The sequence below is a fragment of the Anopheles coustani genome, chromosome X (genome assembly GCF_943734705.1).
Source record: "Anopheles coustani chromosome X, idAnoCousDA_361_x.2, whole genome shotgun sequence".
Lineage (NCBI taxonomy): Eukaryota > Metazoa > Arthropoda > Insecta > Diptera > Culicidae > Anopheles > Anopheles coustani.
Window position 1 is genome coordinate 8498815 of NC_071290.1, and position 19112 is coordinate 8517926.

The 19112-nt window shown below is 48.3% G+C and overlaps 3 protein-coding genes across 3 annotated transcripts; 2 read left to right on the plus strand and 1 right to left on the minus strand.

Moving 5' to 3' along the window:
* The first annotated feature begins 1275 nt into the window (after positions 1-1275).
* LOC131269591 (nuclear transcription factor Y subunit gamma-like) lies at positions 1276-6032 on the plus strand. The gene is made up of 3 exons (XM_058272041.1): positions 1276-3264; positions 3334-3471; positions 5008-6032. The coding sequence occupies exons 1-3, from the start codon at positions 2395-2397 to the stop codon at positions 5269-5271; spliced, it is 1272 nt and encodes a 423-aa protein (XP_058128024.1). The 5' UTR covers positions 1276-2394; the 3' UTR covers positions 5272-6032.
* Positions 6033-8490: 2458 nt separating this feature from the next.
* Positions 8491-13099, plus strand: LOC131269581 (uncharacterized). Its single transcript, XM_058272027.1, has 6 exons — positions 8491-8787; positions 8848-8999; positions 9584-10631; positions 10707-10858; positions 10928-11144; positions 11225-13099. The coding sequence occupies exons 1-6, from the start codon at positions 8491-8493 to the stop codon at positions 13097-13099; spliced, it is 3741 nt and encodes a 1246-aa protein (XP_058128010.1).
* A 1639-nt stretch (positions 13100-14738) lies between these two features.
* On the minus strand, positions 14739-18935 carry LOC131269589 (ubiquitin carboxyl-terminal hydrolase MINDY-3 homolog). The gene is made up of 5 exons (XM_058272039.1): positions 18172-18935; positions 17821-17954; positions 17058-17721; positions 16159-16456; positions 14739-16080 (listed from the first exon to the last, which is right to left on the minus strand). The coding sequence occupies exons 1-5, from the start codon at positions 18404-18406 to the stop codon at positions 15774-15776; spliced, it is 1638 nt and encodes a 545-aa protein (XP_058128022.1). The 5' UTR covers positions 18407-18935; the 3' UTR covers positions 14739-15773.
* Positions 18936-19112: the final 177 nt, after the last annotated feature.

A 19112-nucleotide genomic window follows, 5' to 3' on the forward strand; every position in this document is an offset into this window, starting at 1 on the left:
AAAAATCTTATTACAATTCCACCGCAACTACTTACTTTAAGGCTAATTGTTTACTAACTTAAAGATTACCAATATGTGCACTTTTCTAAGTAAGTTCGTGGCAATGAATAATGTGAACTTAACGACAGGCAGAGACAAAAAAAGCTGTTAATTATGACCATATATATGTTCTTAGAAATCTATCTATAATAAAAACAAAAAAAAAAACATAAAAGCATTTCGAACGCAAATCCATTGAAATGTTCTCCTCGACTCCGGCACGTGTTTTCATTTCTTTTATTGTGTTTACGTTTCCTATCGGCCTTGAGTTAATTTATAGTTCCATTAGCATTATGCTTGAGAAACTTAGGTTTTATGCCTCACATGAAAATCCTCAATAAAGATGTTTTCGTCTCCACAACAAATATGAACGAATTTGGAATCCAATGCTTTGCGGTATTCGTTTGATAACATACTTCGGTAGTTGATGAAAACTTGCTTATTTCTAATATCTCAATTAACACAAGAACAATATAGTGGAAATTAGGCCTCAGACAAAATCGGCGTAAAAAGAGAGACCTAGAGGAAATATATTTATTTAAAGGTATAATCGTTTTATTATTTTCTAGCTATGTTGCATTCTGTTTTTTTTTATTTTCAACGATCAAAGTAATATGCACTAATTAAACCAAGAGTTCAAATATTAAAACCTATTCGTTGAAATTTTTTTACCACCAGCATCTGTTTTTCTCTCTAGACATAAGGGTTAAAATAAAGCTCATGTTCGTGCGTGTGCGTGTTTTGATTCCAATTTAAGATTTGTTCATGAGACAAGATTCGCCGTACTGTATTGCTAAAAGAAAGGGCTTCATCATCGTGCGAATTGTTATATTCTCGACTCACCATTGTTGGCAAATTTAGTTTTATGGTGTTGCGAAAAGATTTTGTAAACGCTACTTCAAACCTAGGTGCGCCCGCGCATGGACGACAGATCGTGAAGCTACCTGCAGCGTGTGCGTTCACAGTGTACCGCTCGAAGAGTTGAGTTCGCAGCAACGTCGTTCTCTCTCGGTACTGGCCGCGGCACGACGGCGATAAAATTACAGGATCATAAAAACATTTATTGCCATCGAAAAACACCCGTTGCGCCCTTGTACCCGAGCGTTACGGTGCGCGAAGGGCTGCGGACGCAGGTAGTGAGCACCACAACCGGCGGTGGTAAACGCGCCCACCGGACCCTGACGCCAGCAGGGCCAGCTGAAGCTGGTTGGTCGTCAAAATCAATTGGTGGTTGCTGGTCGGCCAATCATTACGAGCTACGGTTTCTATTGGCACTAATTCCGGTGTCCCATTGGCCGAGCTGGTTGTAAACAGTGAAAATGTGCCATTCGGCCGGCGGTTGGCGATGCTGGTAGTGGCGGTGAAGCTTTTTGAAGCCGACGCAATTTTTACCGCGCCGTGTTTATACCCAATAGCAGTGCACGGGTGGTGTTATTAGCAGCGTCAGCGGGATGCCAATGGTGTCGCTGATGATGGTGGAAACTGTGCTACCTGCAACATTCGCACAACCCCGATACCTCGCCGTCCCGTTGCGATAGCGTGTGTTATTATTGTTGTTAGCCGTTTCCTCCGTCGTCTACCGTCGAACCGTTTTGCTTCGAGGCGAGCGTGCCTCTTTGTGCCTAGTGACATTCGGTGCGCGTTGTTGCTGTTGTTGTGCGAGTGTGTGAAAAAATAGTGCAACCTCAACCTCAGTCAGCGGAAACCAATCAATCAAGCAGACCAATCAACATCTGGCCGAAGGTTTGGCGCCTCTTGCCTTGCGTTTGGAGCAAAAGCTCCCCCAAAGCAGCAGCAGCAGCAAGTGCAGTGCAACCCTGCTCCACCAATCCTGCCTGTTGGCGCGAGCGCGCACACACACACGCACGAACGCACGTACGGTAGGGCGCACCAAACGTCAGTCGGTCCCGTTTCCTATTCGCGGAGCGGATAGACAACCGATTGGATAAGAATAGTAGCGAATCCGGGCGAAGATTGCTCCGGCTTCTTCCTGTGGCGAGCTTGCGTTGTTGGTGTTACTGCAGGAAACCTGTCAAGCAAAAGCGAAACCGAAACAAACTAAGAGAAAGAAGAAGAAGAAAACGACACAATAAGAAGGTGAAAACTTGGGCAAGAAGAGGGAACGAGAGCATAAGACAGAGAGAGAGAGGGAGAGGGAGGGAGGGAGAAAGAGAGTGAGATTGCTACCCCACTCCAGCTCCAGCTGCTCCAGCTGTGGATGCATTTGAGCCCCAATGAGCTGCTGGCCCGTAAAAGGGAAGCGACCGTACATAGGGCGACTGCCTGCGAACCCCTGCACTGGCTGAGCAGGATGTGCTTATGATACGGTGATACATAGGGAACCGGCCGCAGCCCATGGTATCGATATTGAAGGCAATGGAGACGCACTCGAACCCGGGCTCGGGCGCGACGGCCGGAACGGCTGGTACGCCGACGGTCACGGGATCGCGCACGACCACCCCGATGCTGACGTCATCATCTGGCTCGAACGGAGCAACGGCAACAGCAGCAGCAGCAGCAGCAGCGACGAGTGGCGGCGTGGAGTTCGGTTCGGGGGGCAAGGAGCGCCTCAGCGAGTCGCAGCGATGCATCCAGATGTTCTGGCCCGCCGTGATGAGCGAGATGCAGGAGATCACGCACGTCGAGCCGGGCAACCAGGTGCTGCCGCTGGCGCGCATCAAGAAAATCATGAAGCTGGACGAGGACGTGAAGATGATCTCGTCGGATGCGCCGCTGCTCTTCGCCAAAGCGATCGAAATATTCATCCACGAGCTGACGCTCCGGGCCTGGCTGCATACCGAGCACAACAAGCGGCGCACGCTGCAGCGGAGCGACATCGCGATGGCCATCACCAAGTACGACCAGTTCGACTTTCTCATCGACATCGTGCCGCGCGAGGAGATCAAGGTGTACAAGAAGGAGTACGAGGTGAAGGCGGTCACCAGCGGCGGCCCGGCGACACCGGGCAGCACGGCCAGTGGGGCGGGCGAGAGTGAAGTGCAGTACTACCTGCAGCTGGCGCAAACGCATCACCAGGCGCTGCAGCAAGCGACGACGGGTACGAAGCTCACCACGGCCACACCGGTGGCGGTGAACGGCGGTGGCGGTGGTGGTGGTGCTGCAGTCTTGGAACTCGCCACTCCGACGACCAACGCTACGGAACCTCCACCGGGTGCCAGCAACAACGAGTCTCAAGCGACCAGCGCGCAATCACCAACCGGTCCGGTAAGAATCGAACAACCGAGCGCACGCCCGGCAAGCACGTTTCACATTCCCGTCACCCCCTCTCCACAGGGCACGATACAAGGCGGCTCGGCGCCGAACAACATCATCTTCTCGAATTCGGTCGCCACCGGAGCGAGCGGCAATCCGATGCCCGTGCAGTTGTTCCAACACGTCCTCACACAATCTGGCGAAATCACACAAATTCCGGTAAGCAGCATTGCGCACAATTCTCCTCATTTAAACCCCATGATTGGCCCAGGACTAGAAAGTAAGGCAAATGGGGCACAATTATCCCGGGACAAATCTTTGGTTTTTAGCAAACGATCTAAAGTTTCTAAAATGGCTTAGAAATTATTGATTACTTTTGTTTTCAATGAATAAACCCTGCTTAATGTTTGCTATTTTGAACATTGAGAAGGCTTTTATCTGCATCGATCATAGTAGTTATATTTACTATAGCTCTGGCCACTCACGACCAACTAAGCTAAAGTAAAGATTCTATACTTTCAAAATGTTTTAGGATATTTTCAACTTGCGACGATTTTTTCAAGCCTGTCATTTTTATTTAAAAGCAATTCTTTACGACGAAAAAAAGTGTTTTGAGAGCCTTCAAAATGCTAATTATATGCACAATGATATCGTTATGTTATCCAAAACGTTACAAGGCATTACAGCTCCCAAGGGTGTGATTTTAGAAGAAGAAAATTTATGAAAACTTGAAAAATAGTTGTAGTGCATTTTTATTTAATAAAAAAAGGTTGATATTAAATGGCTAACCCTTGATACGTCCAGTAACTGCTGGCAAACAACTGATATTTTTTACTCATGGTCTTGTACCAATTGTCGACTTTTGCAAGCCCTTAAAAGAGGCATTTGAAAAAGGGCTTATTTGTACAATTAAGACATGCAATTTGGACTAATTTATGATTCATCTTTTGATTCTTCTTATTAAATCTTATAAATTTACATACGGAAATATTTACCGATAAACCTTCCTGCCGAGATTAGTAAATGTGTGTGCGAATGAAGGCAAACTATTTTGCCTTTTGCTTCATTATTGAGTCGTACTCTGAACAAGAAAGTTAAAATCATGTAAGGGCCTTGATTTATTTTCTACATTACTTGATTGGAATAAAGCGATAATATTTATCTTTGTATTTTCTACGAACCAAATTGCCAAGTAATTTATTTTGTTACTTTTTTTAAGATTTAATATTTTTTAAGGTGATTTAAAATTGAGAATCGTGAAATGTTTGAAAAAGAAAAAGGAGAAATAATGGGAAGCAAAATAACTATAGTTAATAAAAATAAATGAACAGGACATTACTTTTGCCAATCCATGTCCGTTATACTTAATCAATCTCATATTTTAAAAACCAAAACCTCATCACGCATTTAATAAAACAAGCAACCCTTTTTGCGAAATAATAAAATAATTTCAAGATTGAAATAAAAAAAAACAATGGCCCAATAGAAAGGATAGGACCCTATGATCCGCCCTTGTTTCCAATCACTGTTGACTCTCCAAAAACGAGTCAAAACGTACATTCACATTTTACTCAATTTATTTGAAGCTCATGTGTCATGTGTGTGTGTGATTTATTGTCTCGAAAACCAAAAAATAACTAACAAAACCGCTAGTTGTTTAATATGTAATATTTGGACAGTTCGGAGTAAACGGCCGAACCGTCAGATGAAATGCATTGAACTCATCGATGACTTTTTTCTTCTTCTTGCCAACAGATTTCGATTCCACAAAGCCCACTGAACTTTCTGCGGGCGGCGGGAGGGGCGGCGGGGACGGCCGGCGGTTCGGCTCAGCCGTTTTTCATCCAGGCAGCCCCGATGGGAGCGGGTCCCACCATCATTCACACCACGCCGGCCGGCGTCTTTCTTAGCGCGAGTCAACTGCATCAGCTACAGCAGCAGCAACAACAGCAGCAGCAGCAGCAGCAGCAGCAACAACAACAGCAACAAACACAATCTGTACAGCAGCAACGGGACTGAGCGCGTCCGTTGTTGAACACGCCAAACTGCGAAGCGCTAGTATAACTGAAACGGCCGTGCCGAGCGTTTTAAAATGTAAATATCTTCTTTTTTTTGAGGCCCTTTCCTCGACTGGACTAGGGAGTGTGAGATAGGCAAGTACCTTTGCGAGGAGGTATTATATAGAGTAGAACACACACACACACAGATTTCGGAACATTAGGGTTACGCTGGCACAGCATGTGTGAAGTCTTGAGGGAATCATATGAATTAATTTAGACATTTTATCAACTATCGAAAACACCCGTTTTAGCACCGTAGGGTTCTTTAAACATCCCTATTGCTTTGAAATCTTGTTTGTTTGGAATGCTGAATGTTTTTTTAGCGATATTTTTGACCGCTCTTTGTTGGACGCTATAACTTCTAATTTTTTATGCTTTTTCTTATCCTTAAACAGCTACAGCTTTTTAGTATATTTGTAGACTAAAACGGTACGGTGAAAAGCAAAAACAAAGATCGACTCCTTTTTAACCTTTATGCTTTTCGAAATGTAAAGTGTAAATTCCAAAAAACGTGTGTGCTAGAACGCAGATCGCATTAAGCAACATAAAAAAAATAATTAAATTAAATTAGTTAAATAAAAATCCACAATGACCTCGTTGTGGATTTTTAAATTTTCCATAGGCTTTGCTCCATTATTCATTCGCAATCGTGTCGATGCGGGATGCGTTACTATGGAGATGGACGTTACTTTTGTTCTTCGAGGTCAATTTATGGTGTAAATTACAATCCTTTTTATTTCATTTCATTTCATTACAATCCTACAAATATGATTTTATTTTTTAAATGTTGCTTAATGAATGAACTTTTCTGTGCACACTTTTTTCTGGGTTTATATCGTACAGTTTAAAACAAAAAACTCAATTTCCATCTTTTTCGCTTTACACCGAACTAGCGGAATGCATAGAAAATTTAAAAAAAAACGCAAAAAGATAGTCACAACAAATATATAAAAATGTAGCCGTTTACAGGAGGAAAAATTTTCAAAAATAGCTCCAAAGTTAAAGCATGTTGAAAAGAGCGGTCAAAATGACATCTAAATCATCATCTTTTCTAACATTCAGTCGTTGCGTTGCGTTACGGTTGAAATGACCGTTGTTCGGATTCTACTGTTAAGAAGCATCCACGATTGAATCCAAAATTCTTGACAAATCGACACCGCAACATTCGAATTTCAGAACCTTTCCTCAACGTTTCCAGAACGCGGTCAAGTGTCGTCAGTATTGGCTAAATTTGTGTACAGTTGGTATTATAACTATATTTTGGGGACTTGAATGAACTTTAAAACAAAAAGGAAAAGCTTAGGGTAATTCTTTTTGATTTGAAACATGTCAAATAAGTTATTAGTTGCCTGGAGCTTTGAGTGTAATGGTGAGCATTTATTCAGAAATTCGAATCGAATCAGTTTTGAATTCAAACAAAATCCTTCATTGTTGTTTAAACAAAAGTTCACCCGAATGATGGGTTCGTAAAGATGATGGGTTCGTAAAGTGTTTTATCTTTAGACATGTTATCGTGTACATATATATACTAGTACTAAAGCCCGTGGCAAAAACGGTGCACCGTTCAGTTGGCAAATACTTCAAACCGCGTGGCACTGACCAAACCTTAGTCGAAACGAACAGACAACAGTAAAGTGTTGAGTAAAGTTTTCCGGTGTGTTTTCGAAAACTCCCGGAGCTTCCGGCTTGGGGAGCGCGATGGTCGAATCTCGACGCGAGAAAATTTCCTGCCTGCAACCCCCTTCGCGCAAACAAACCAAAAGGTGACCACCGAGTCGCCCAAAACTACAAATGCCCCAAGTATTTAGTTACTACCTGAATTACCTTGACACACTTTTAGTGGTATTTTATTTTCTAAGATTGAGCCATACCGAGCTCTGTTTGCAAAAGGGAATTGATGTCCGACTCGGGATCGTAACACCGTCAAACATATGTACAGTTAAAAATGCGTTTGGTTGAGAGATTAACTGTGTGAATGCGTTTTTTCTATGTGCATTTTTCTTTATCGAAGTAAAACACACCGAGAGCTACGCTGGGTACTTGTACATTCTAACAACACCATTAGTGAAATAAAAATTGTTTTGTACGAACTACTTGCTGCCAATGTTGCCAATCATTTTTAGGAGTCCAACCCGTCAAATAATTTTTGGATGACAAAAACGTCATTAATGTCCTTAATTATTAAAGAAAGAAGCATCAGCTATGTTTCCCACCGTGTTTCGTGATCCTTATGAATTATCCGTGTGTTAAGCTTGATTAAACCACGGGGTTCATGATATTGCCATGTTGATGTATTCCAAGACTTTTGCCACCGAAAAGTTCAATGTTTGCTACTCGCTCTTTATATAAATCATTCTCTATTGACAATAACCTCGGCTTAGGATTTGGAGGCCATAATGAACAACAAGATTCCGATAGTTGGGGAATTGTTTTAACCGAATGTAAATCAATTAATATTCCCTATAAGGAACAGAGTTGGGAAAAATAACAGAATACTTTATAGAATTTATTACTTTTGATAGTAAAAAAAACGTCATGACACTACTGGAAACATGCATAAGGGATGGCAAGCTCATGTTAAACAAGTAAGTCCAAATGGTGGTTTTTGGCAATTTAATCTCTGGAGACAGCAAAGCCTTGTCGCCTACAACATCTTTGTGGAACAAAACTTTTCAAAAGAAAGATGCCAAACTATTTTACCTTAACGTTTGACACGGTATATACATTCACCCATATTAAGGTGAACTTGTGGATCGGGGTCATATCAGAACGGGTTGTATGTGTTAACTTTATCTGCATATGAGATGTGCCTCGGAAGGGCATTGAGTGCAACTGAATCGATCGATACAAGAAAGCGTCCTTGAATATAGGAAGCAATTCCGTTCGCACGCTCGGGAAGAGGAGCTTTGGGCCTGAGTCGTGACGGCCCTCCCCGTGTTGCCATCGCGCTGTGCTGGTTGCGGCGTCAACAAACCTTATTTAGCTCCCCCGGAGAAGGAGGATGTGTTTGATCGATATTTTCCTTCGCTATGCGGATGCAAACGTTGGCATCGTTTGCCTGTTCGGGCAGTAGATGTCGGTGGACGGCGTTCGATAGAGGGACGTTTGTTTGGCTACACCCGTTCGATCCAAGCCTATCCAGCATCAGCATCCAGGAAGCAAGAGCGGTGGCCCCACGATGGTCCATCTCGATCCGTTGCGGCTGTGCCGCAAGAAGCGGAAGATACCGCAAGGCGGTGCGATACTGGACCAGGTCATCTCGCAGTCGGCGTCCGCCTCCAACCAGTGTCTGCTGTACAAGATGGCGAACTACAAGCGCGGCGGTGACCTGATCGACGCGTTCCAGATCGGCGGCCAGAAGGCGGTGGAGCAGCTGATCCGCGAGCAGTTCGGCGTGTTTATGTACAACAAGGGCCGCGGGCAAATCATCAACCGAGCCGAGTATCTGCGCTGGAAGTACATGGACAACCATGAGGTGAGTACGGGATCCAGCGTCATACAACTACCGCTAATGTTGATTGACTCGCTTCCCTAGGTGATCATTCCCATCGAGGCGTCGCTGTCGCCGCACGATCCGCTCAGCAAATGGGTCGACCATAAGGCATGCTGGCAGATGCAGTACCGCGGTCTGCTGGGGGAAAGCCTGCTGCACGTGCTGATCATTTGCGACACGAAGGTGCACACCAAGTAGGTACAAAGCGCCCTGTTGAAGAATGGTCCTGCTCTAACCCCATGCTACATCGGATAGTCAGGGGGAAGATATGTCTAGTCCTAAGGCCATTCGAAATCTCGTTGGTGCTCAAAAACAATTCGGGAACTATCTTCGAGAAGCCCATCCAGCTCCATGGTAAACGCTGATGGTAATGACGTTTTCGGTAGAAGGCCCTCCTATATAGCTCGTTAACTTATGTAACGTAGAGACGGGTAATAACCCGATTTTGAAGACGTCCTTTCGCTTATCGTTACCTATCTGGTAGTCAACCCAGTCTAGAAATTCTCAGGGCACAAAACTGGCACTCTCTGTACTCAGAACCGTGTCCGGTTCATAGAGTTTGTCCAAACCTGACACTCACCTGACCCTGACAAGACTCATAAAGCTTTGGTGTCTATGCGGTACCAACCGTATGGCACGGCCAAAGACACCTCTCAGAGGTGTGGTAGGCCTTCACGAAGATGCAAGGATGGCGTAGACAAGCGTTTAGAAAGCGGCAGCTTTTCGCTCTAAGTAAGTGTTGTTATAGCGACGTCTTCTTCTCCAAACTCTGTTGAAGGCTTGCCCGAATCTTGCTGCGAGTTTTCCCCGAGCAAGCGATCGACGTGATGGAAGGCGAGGAGTACCTGGGCGCTAGCGCGTTGCACCTAGCGATTGCGTACAGCAACAACGAGCTGGTTGGCGACCTCATCGACGCCGGTGCGGACGTGTCGCAGCGCGCGACGGGTCGCTTCTTTCTGCCGCGCGACCAGCAGGGCCTGCGCCCGGTCAAGACCACCGACTACGAGGGGCTGGCGTACCTTGGCGAGTACCCGCTGGCCTGGGCCGCCTGCTGCGCCAACGAGTCCGTGTACAACCTGCTGCTGGAGTGCGGTGCCGATCCGAACGCGCAGGACAGCTTCGGCAACATGATCCTGCACATGGTGGTGGTGTGCGACAAGCTGGACATGTTCGGGTACGCGCTGCGCCATCCGAAGCTGCCGTGCAAGAACGGCATCGTGAACGCGGCCGGCCTGACACCGCTGACGCTCGCTTGCCGGCTGGGCCGGGACGAGGTGTTCCGCGAGATGTTGGAGCTGTCGGCGCGTGAGTTCTGGCGCTACAGTAACATCACCTGCTCCGGCTACCCGCTGAACGCGCTCGACACACTGATGCCGGACGGCAGCACCAACTGGAACTCGGCGCTGTTCATCATCCTGAACGGCACGAAGGAGGAGCACCTGAACATGCTCGACGGCGGTATCGTCGAGCGGCTGCTGGACGAGAAGTGGAAGACGTTCGCGCGCAACCAGTTCCTGAAGCGCCTGCTCATCCTCGCCATTCACCTGTTTTGCCTGTCGTGCTCGGTGTACCTGCGGCCGGTGCGCATCTTCGACGACGATGACGGCGGCTCCGATGACGCCGGCGCGGACGGCGACAGCGGTGGAAACAGCGGTGAGGAGGAGGACCGCGGTGGTGATGGTGGCGACGCAGATCCGATCGATTTGAGCACCTGGGTGCGGTACGGGTTCGAGGTGGCCACCGTGATGGGTGTGCTGAGCTACGTCGTGCTGCAGCAGGGCGACGAGATCAAGAATCAGGGATTCTTCTCCTTCCTAAAGTCGCTGGTAAGCTCGGTGCCACCCTTCGGTCCCTGTGATCCGTGATGTCGTTATTGTTTTTGCACGTTCTCCAATCCCCAGGGCCAAGCGCCGGCGAAGGCTATATTTCTCATCTCCAACATCCTGATCCTGGCCTGCATTCCGCTGCGCATCATGGGCGACACCGAAACGGAGGAAGCGATTCTGCTGTTCGCCGTCCCCGGGAGTTGGTTTCTGCTGATGTTTTTCGCCGGGTATGAAGATCCGGGACCGGGATGGCTGAAGTTTACTTTCTATCTCTCTCTCCCTCTACATCGTTGCAGTGCGATCGGACTGACGGGACCTTTCGTGACGATGATTTTCTCCATGATCACCGGCGACATGTTTACCTTCGGCATCATCTACATGATCGTGCTGTTCGGGTTCTCGCAGGCGTTCTTCTTTCTCTACAAGGGCCACCCGAACGCGGAGGACTCCCCCTTTGGCAGCTACTTCGGCACCTGGATGGCACTGTTCCAGACCACACTGGGCGACTACGACGTACGTACGAATGGGAACGATGGGCATTGGGATGTTGGGGTCTTTGGTAATGATGCGTTCCCTTTCGTCGGGTCTTCCAGTACGCCGATCTCAACCTCACCACGTACCCGAACCTGGCCAAGACGGTGTTCGTCATCTTCATGATCTTCGTGCCGATTCTGCTGCTCAACATGTTGATCGCCATGATGGGCAACACGTACGCGTACGTGATCGAGCAGGCGGAAAAGGAGGGCATGAAGCAGTGGGCCAAGATCGTCGTCAATCTCGAGCGGGCGGTGACGCAGGACGATGCGAAGCGCTACCTGGAGGAGTACTCGATCGGGCTCGGACCGTCGGACGATCCGCGGTACGAGACGCGCGGCGTCATGGTGATCAAGAGCAAGAGCAAGACGCGCGCCCGCCAGCGGAAGGGCGCAGTCAGCAACTGGAAGAGCGTGCTGCGCGTCACCCTCAACGAGCTGAAGAAGCGTGACATGACGGGCGAGGAGCTGCGGCGCATCATGTGGGGCCGCTCGTCCATCACGTCGCCGGCGAAGATCGCGAAGAAGAAGCGACCGGGCGAGGATGACCTGAGCGATCCGTTCGCCATCACGGCCGCCATCGACGTGATGTCGTTCACGCAGGACATCGTCATGGTGAGCACGGAGACGGTGGTCGTCCCGATGGCGCCAGTCGCTCCCACCACCACCCCTGGGAGTCGGCCCGCTCCCACCGTTCCTCCAACGGCTACGTCTACGGCGATGTTTGCACCGCACGCCGGAGCAGCGTCGGCACCCCGTTCCGCACCGATCGCGCCGGCTGCGACGGGAACCGGTGGCGCACCACCGAGACGCCACTCGACAGCCAGCGCACCAGCGGCCATGGGTCTCGGGGCGGAGACGAAGGCCGACTACCGCGATCCACTGCGCGAGCTGGTGATGATCTCCGAGTCCACCTCGGTGGACGAAAACTACGCGCAGAACGTCAAAACGCTCGCCATCGACGCGTCGACGCTGGATCATGTGCACGAGATTGACATTTCGTCGATGCAGCGTCCACCCGGCCAGAGTCAGTACCCGCTCCAGCAGCAAGGACCGGCTCAGCCAATGCAACAGCAGCAGCTGCAGCAGCAACAACAGCAACAGCAGCAGCAACAGCCGAACCAGCTACAGGGCCAGCTGACACTCTTCCAGAACCCGAAGGACATCGTCGACCCGGTCCGGGAGCGCGAGTTCCTCAAGACGCTCGAGGCGCTCGAGGACACGGACAGCGAGGCGGGCGAGAAACCGGTCCTCGGCAAGATATCGCTCATCCGGCGGGCAAAGTCGGCCGTCTCCCGCAGCACGTCACGCAAGCGCAAAACCGACCAGCACCCGCTGTTCATGATCGCCTGGGAGGACAAGGGTACGCTCGGCGGGCCGGCGGATCTGATGCCGAGCATGCTGCCCTACACCGACGACGGCTTGCACCACCACCAGCAAGCGCATCCGTCCGCGCACACATGCGAGACGGGCGATGGCACAGCCGCTGGCGACGCCGCCCTCCAACGGGACGAACCGGACAACGACGCCGTCACGGTGGAGGAGCTGCACCGGCGCATGGAGCAGTTTCACCAGCGCAGCCGTGCGTCCTCCGTCCGCGAGCGGGACGTCAACTCGAGCGAAAGCAGCGGCAAGCACGGCAAGGCGCGGAAGCCGGCGCACGGGCGCGGCAAGCACAACAAAATATCTCCCGACAACTCCAACGAGAGCATCGGGGGCGGCAGCGGCGGCGGCAAGCCGGACAAGCGCATGAAGTCGGCACCGATACTGGGCGGTGGTGGCGGAGGTGCCGGTGGATCGAGCGCCGCGGTGCGTCACGGTGGGGCGAGAGGCGAAACCGGCACGGGCTCGCCGCCGGATCCGCTCGAACCGTGGAGCACCAAGAACATCATGAACATCAACCGGCTGCTCGATCAGGACACGACCGAAGAGTAGGACACGACCTTCGGAGGCTTCTCGGTGCCTTTTTAGGGGCCTTCACCTCAATCGTTGCCTCTTTTGACCATTTCCACCAGAAGCACAGTAGTGTAAGCTTTCCTTTAAAACGTTTTTCTGTCGACCTAATGTCCCGTTCACTTTAAATTTTACCAGCGAATGGAACAGCAAAGTTGAACGGAAGCTAATACACCGTATGTGGGAAAAAAGTATCTGAACAAATGGCAGTCCCGTGGAAATGTAGTAGTGGGAACGCAAGACTGTTCTACTCGTCTGCCACACTTTACCAACGCTAACATTGGAGGCTTTCATTCACCGCAGGCCATTGCCCCAAACCGACGCTATTCGACGGTAAATGAATCGAATTGACGCTCCTGGGTATCGCGGGGGATTGTATCTCGACTAGAAATGTTACAGCACTCTCCCAACTATAAAGTAAACCTGTAGGAAAAGTTGAAAAGTTCCAAAGCGAGGGATCCTGGCGATGTTACGCCTTACTTGTGCCGGAAATCAAGGTGATGATCGCGAATCGATTGAGTGAGCAGCAAGGAGACTAGGCAAATTCACCTATTGCTTATCTGGCACGTCGAAGCATAAAACGTGTGTTATTCCAGAATTGAAACCTTCAATCGTCGATTGATGTGCAAAGAAAATCACCCGATATATGAATTAACCAACCAATAAAATTTACGTCAATTAGCTTTATCAAGATTTTTTCACAAATCGCACAAACACTTGTCCAACTATCTCATCTAAAATCTCACGAACACTTAGTATAAATAAAGAACCTATAATTTCTCAAGCCAGTGCATTTACTTGTAAAACGCTTAATTTTCCGAAGCTTAATAGAAGCCCTTTATAAAGCAGATTTAGTACAGATTTTGCGTTTTAGAATTATACAGCAGAGAAAACAGAGAGCTGAAGTGAAGCCCGAAGTGAGCTGTAAGTTAAGCAACTTAAACTGAACGAAATGGTAATAAATTCCATCATCCCGTAACAATCGACCATCCTGTAAAAAAAGCAATTAAAACATCCGCAAACTAGTTCTATAATTACAGTTATAATTTATTTTCAACAGACTTCAGAAGATGGGGATTTCATATTTTATGTTTAAAGGCTCTTTGTGGACTTCCATTTGTCGTTCATTGTTGGTTTTGATTAAGCTTTTCAAAGGATTCCGCACACATTCATACACACAATCACAAACACACACACACATACACACATACACGCGCGCTCACATGCAGTTGCTGTCGGAGCAGGTTATTATCGACCTCTCGGAAGGCGAACATGTATAAATTCGGCTGGACACCAGGATCGTCGGAATGTTCTTTTCTTTTAAGAAACATTACAACGGGGGAGGGCGTGGAGGGAGAGGAAAGAGGGGGTTCGAAGTGTGGCTACTCTCACCTTTCACCTTCCACGTGTCCCTTTCGGCCCTCTGTGGGAGCAAACCCGTTTCGAAAAGGGGAAACAGTTTTTAAGTAACACATTGACTTGACGAAAATGTACTAAAAACCACGAAAAGTACGCAGTTAGCGATTTCGATGTTTTTCAAACCCAGTTTGGCGAAAACACAAATGCGCCCAGCACGCTAGTCACAATCGGCTTAGGTACATTTGTTCTGAATGGCAATGTGTTACTTGAAAAGCGTCGTTTCGCATTGATATTTATTTGAAAAATTTAAATTTGTAATCCCGTAAAGCTGCTCCATCTGCGTCATCTCTGCCTAAATCTGTTTTCAGTGACCTAAAGCAGCCTGCATTGGATTTTCATCCTTCAGTTCTACATCCGCGATAGTAAAATTGTTGACGCAACTCTGTGTGCTTTCCCTCACATGGTCGAGACATTTTACTGCCAAAACCTGCCTGATGTTTTTCCTCTTTGCATTTGACTTTTGTTTGAAGCTATGCCCTACCACATTACAGTCGCCTCATATCTCACAGCATCACATCAAATTCATCTCAGGCGCCTTTTTTTTAAAGCAGATTCTTTGCGCTGCAAATCAATTTTCGCGAATAATTGATCTTCAAACTGAATCTCGCGTTTCTTCAATGTCGAAAAACCTAAATGCTGGAACACGGATCTTTGTTGTGTGGCATTTCAACAGGCATTGACAGCCCGACATGTTACGATAATTTCGATTAAGATATAATGAAAAAGAAACCAAATGTCACCCTGTCCGCAAAGATTAATACTCTGATTAAGGAAACTCTTGGCAAATTGTGTCACTGGCCGTGGCTCTAGACCCATCTCTGCACAAACATCAACAAAGGTAAGGACTTAAATTTAACCATAAGAAAGAAATTTACAATGCGATCTATCGGAACAAAGCAGCTCGTAGGATGTCCGCTTTCTCAACCCTTTTTAAGTAGATTACATACACGCCTGGTATACTATCGTCTAAGTAAGATCAACGTCTTGCCTTGGGGTTTTCCAATCCATGGTGGTCAATGTTTCCACTAAGAAATGTCAGGAACGTCATTTCTCGGAACGGAAAGGATTGCGAGTTCCAATTGTCTCAGCCTAGGTCTTTGCGATGCGATATCTGTTTGCGGGTCATGGACTTAACGGCGTTCGAAGGTGAAAAACAAGAGTGTGTGAATGAAATTGAAGGGAGTGTAAGTGTGCCAAACAGGCACCAACGCCCAACCGGGACGCACCGGGATCGGGATCAATTTAGCGACGGCGTGCGGTCGCCGTTCCAGTTGACCTCGATGTTGTGCCACTTGGTCTGCAGGCAGGTGAGCATCGGATCGGAGGAGTTGTACATCCGCATGTCGCTCTCGAGCAGCACCGCGTGCCCTCTATTGTATAGGACCCGGTTGTGCAGGTTCGAGTGCGGAATGCCGTTGTAGTGCAGCAGGTCGAACGTATCCGGGGTGGATTTCTTCTCGTTCGGGAAGAACTCGTTCATGAATGCGTTCAGCAGTATGATGCCTAGGTTCTCCGGGTCGAGCCGGCTCCGCATGAGATCGACACTGAGGATAACGAAAGGCAGCCGGCAAAGCAATTAGAACAGGTGCCGCGAATGATGCCGGGCGGCTACGGCTACTTACTACTCGGGCTCGCTGACTAAATCTAGCGCACACAGGACGTCCTGCAGCATCGGGCTAGGAATGAAGTTGCTGCCATCGGCATCGAACTGCCGAAATACGCGCCTGGCCACCTCGCTGGGCGTCTCCGGCGACACCAGACGCTTCTCGTTACTGAACAGCACGGTCAGATGCGTGTCGGAGCCCATCACCCAGACGGGATTCTTTGGATTTTTGTAAAAGAAACCGACGGTGCAGTACTGCAGCTGCTCCATCACCGTGATGAAGCCTATATCCGACTGCTGGTTGATGCCTTTCAGCTCTGTTTGAAAACCCAAAAATAGAGTAAACATATGGAGGAAGTTAGTAGAAGTCATTCAGCAGCATTCGATATCCGTACAGTTTGGTTTCAACGATATGTTTTCAAATGTTGATTCTATCTTTTTTTTTACTTAAATTTAAATCATTTTTTATAGTCCCGTGCAAAATATGTGTTCATTTCTGTCATCGTATTTCCATCGTTTCTAAGTTCTTTAAATATTTTTAAAATAATGTTATAATGGAAAAAATTGGAATATGACTTATCGGTTTGTGACCATATTGAGAAATTTTTCCTATGTTTTGCACCGTAAACTACACCGAGAGTTTAAAAGGAATAATAAACTATTAGAAAGAAGCGGAAAAATGCATGTGAACGATTTCAAATGCTTGTTTCATATATCCGATGCCTCCGAGATTCAAAATAACGGTCTAGATATCCTTATCCTAGTACCAAACGAGAACAGTTAACTATATATGCCTAGATACCTCTTCAGGAGCTTATCATCAAGCTGTTCATCATGTTGAAGGGTTAGTGTAGTTTGTTTTTAATGCTAGACCAACCGTAGCATGAAATGTTGAACTTAAATGAAAAGAAAACTTACTCATTCCACCAACGTCTTGTTCGTTATCCCAAACGTGCGGTACCGCACGCCCGGTCAGCATGAGATTGATCAATGCCTGGCTGCCGCACCCGTAGGTGTCGTGTATGAGCGACTCAGATGGATCGGACATTTCCGACAGGATCGCCTCTAGTCCTTTGGTCTGGAGCACGGTGTACAACAGGAGTAGTACGCCGCACTCGTCGGTGAGTATATGGAAGTTCTGCATGTAGAACTGCTGCACATCGTCAACCGAGTTAAACTCTCGGAACCCGATGCGACAATGAAACTCTTCCGGGGTCAGGCGGCAGTCGTGGGAGCGACCGGCACCGCCGCCACCGCCAGCGCCGGAACTACTAGAACTACTTGCCGCCGCTGCCTCCTCCGCCGGTCTTACCATGGCCGCATCGGGTACATCGTACCCGACGCATTCAGCGTTCGCCACATCCTGCCCTAGGCCAGCGTTGCTAGCAATGGCGTCAGCAGATTGGTTCTCGCCAGCCACCTCGGATGTGGTGTGTTCTTTGGAACTGCTGCTGCTACTGCTACTTGCGCTGGCGGCGCTGGCACTCTCCAGGGTTACTATACGGTAGGCATCCGTTTTGCACTTCGTCAAAATCTGGCACACAGCTTGTATAAGAAGCGTTTTGCATTTATCCGCGGTGAGCTGCAAAAGGTGAATGCAATCAAAACACCCTAGTCAATGAAAGCTCGAGTGGCTTTGGCCGGGTGAGTGAACACTGAAGAGAGGTTAAGGGGGACTTACATCGCCCAAAGTGTGCCCCGGAGTCTCCATGAGCAAGATCTTCAGCAGGTACGCCTGAACCGGAGCTATTACACAACAAGGTCCACCGTCGCGCTGCACCAGAGCGGATGGTTCATGTTCGCTGAAGGAAAATCCTGCCAGAAGGAAACAAACGATTATTGCAAAGGAAAGTCGGTCAGCTTCACAGCAGAACGCAGCAAAAGGATGTTCTTTCAATCGCCACTTCCGCGTCACCTCGTTCCCCGAGCTGCGGCGATACGGCAATGTGTCACACATATTTCTGCTGCCAAAGTCTTGTTTCGCAAAAAGGAAACCAAAATATTCAACGATTAAGCACGTATATTTCCGTACCTTGCAACCATCGGCGAAAGACATCCTGCTTGATCTTGCTGCCCCAGAGGAGGGTGAAAAACTCTTTCGACACCATTCTGTTGCCTCCAGCTCCACTGGTGCTGCTGTTGCTGCCGCTGCTGCTGCTGCCTGCACTGTTGTCGCCTGTCATACCGGACGAACCGGGACCAGCAGTCTGTTCTATTCCTGTCGTTGGCGGCACGACCATACTCTGCGATGCCAGGTGCTCCCCCATTCGCTATGCAGTTGATTGGCGAGACTGATTGTGTGGGACTGATGGGTTTTCTACGATCTTTCTTTCCCTCGTCGCCTGGTCGCTATGGAGACCTTGTGAAGATTTGCCACTGACTCACTTGGATGCCGCGCCAGAGTGCGCTATTTTACTACGCTCGTTACACAACGGAACGCACACAGGAAAAACGCTTTTGCTGCGCTCAGCAGACAACGGACATTGCTGATGCAAGTTCGACGAGATGCACCAAGCAATGGACACGGAAAAGATGCACTTACTCACCATCTACAGACAAAAAAAAACGTCAACTATGGACACCTACACTCACCGCACACTGTGATACGTGTGTTCGCACGAAAACTGCAGCTGCTGCAGCAGCAGCTGTGTTGCTTTTTTCGAAAGCGAATACAATTGTGCCAAAAGTGTACTCGCCAGCATCCAATACACGACTTGCAACGGAACCAAACACCCTTACTATATCGTACCCCCTTCGTGCAATATGGCAAAAGCTACGGCTACTTGGTTGCCTTTATTTCTGACTGATCTCACTCCTCTATGGAAACGCTTGTATTTCCGAGTGAAATTAGTTTGTTTACACGGGTGTTTACACGGGCTCGGATTGAGCGATCCAACGCAGCGCTAGGACGTATGTCTTTGCTCATCCAAAAAATATTTGATTCAATTCTTGTACCACGAATGGTTGAATCAT

Coding starts and splice junctions, on each gene's coding strand:
- LOC131269581 (XM_058272027.1), top strand. CDS start 8,491: ATGGTCCATCTCGATCCGTTGCGGCTGTGCCGCAAGAAGCGGAAGATA. Junction 8,788..8,847: donor AGTACATGGACAACCATGAG/GTGAGTACGGGA, acceptor TCGCTTCCCTAG/GTGATCATTCCCATCGAGGC. Junction 11,145..11,224: donor CCACACTGGGCGACTACGAC/GTACGTACGAAT, acceptor CGGGTCTTCCAG/TACGCCGATCTCAACCTCAC.
- LOC131269591 (XM_058272041.1), top strand. CDS start 2,395: ATGGTATCGATATTGAAGGCAATGGAGACGCACTCGAACCCGGGCTCG. Junction 3,265..3,333: donor CGCAATCACCAACCGGTCCG/GTAAGAATCGAA, acceptor CCCTCTCCACAG/GGCACGATACAAGGCGGCTC. Junction 3,472..5,007: donor GCGAAATCACACAAATTCCG/GTAAGCAGCATT, acceptor TCTTGCCAACAG/ATTTCGATTCCACAAAGCCC.
- LOC131269589 (XM_058272039.1), bottom strand. CDS start 18,406: ATGGGGGAGCACCTGGCATCGCAGAGTATGGTCGTGCCGCCAACGACA. Junction 17,955..18,171: donor CTTTCGCCGATGGTTGCAAG/GTACGGAAATAT, acceptor TCCTTCTGGCAG/GATTTTCCTTCAGCGAACAT. Junction 16,457..17,057: donor ACAAGACGTTGGTGGAATGA/GTAAGTTTTCTT, acceptor GTTTTCAAACAG/AGCTGAAAGGCATCAACCAG.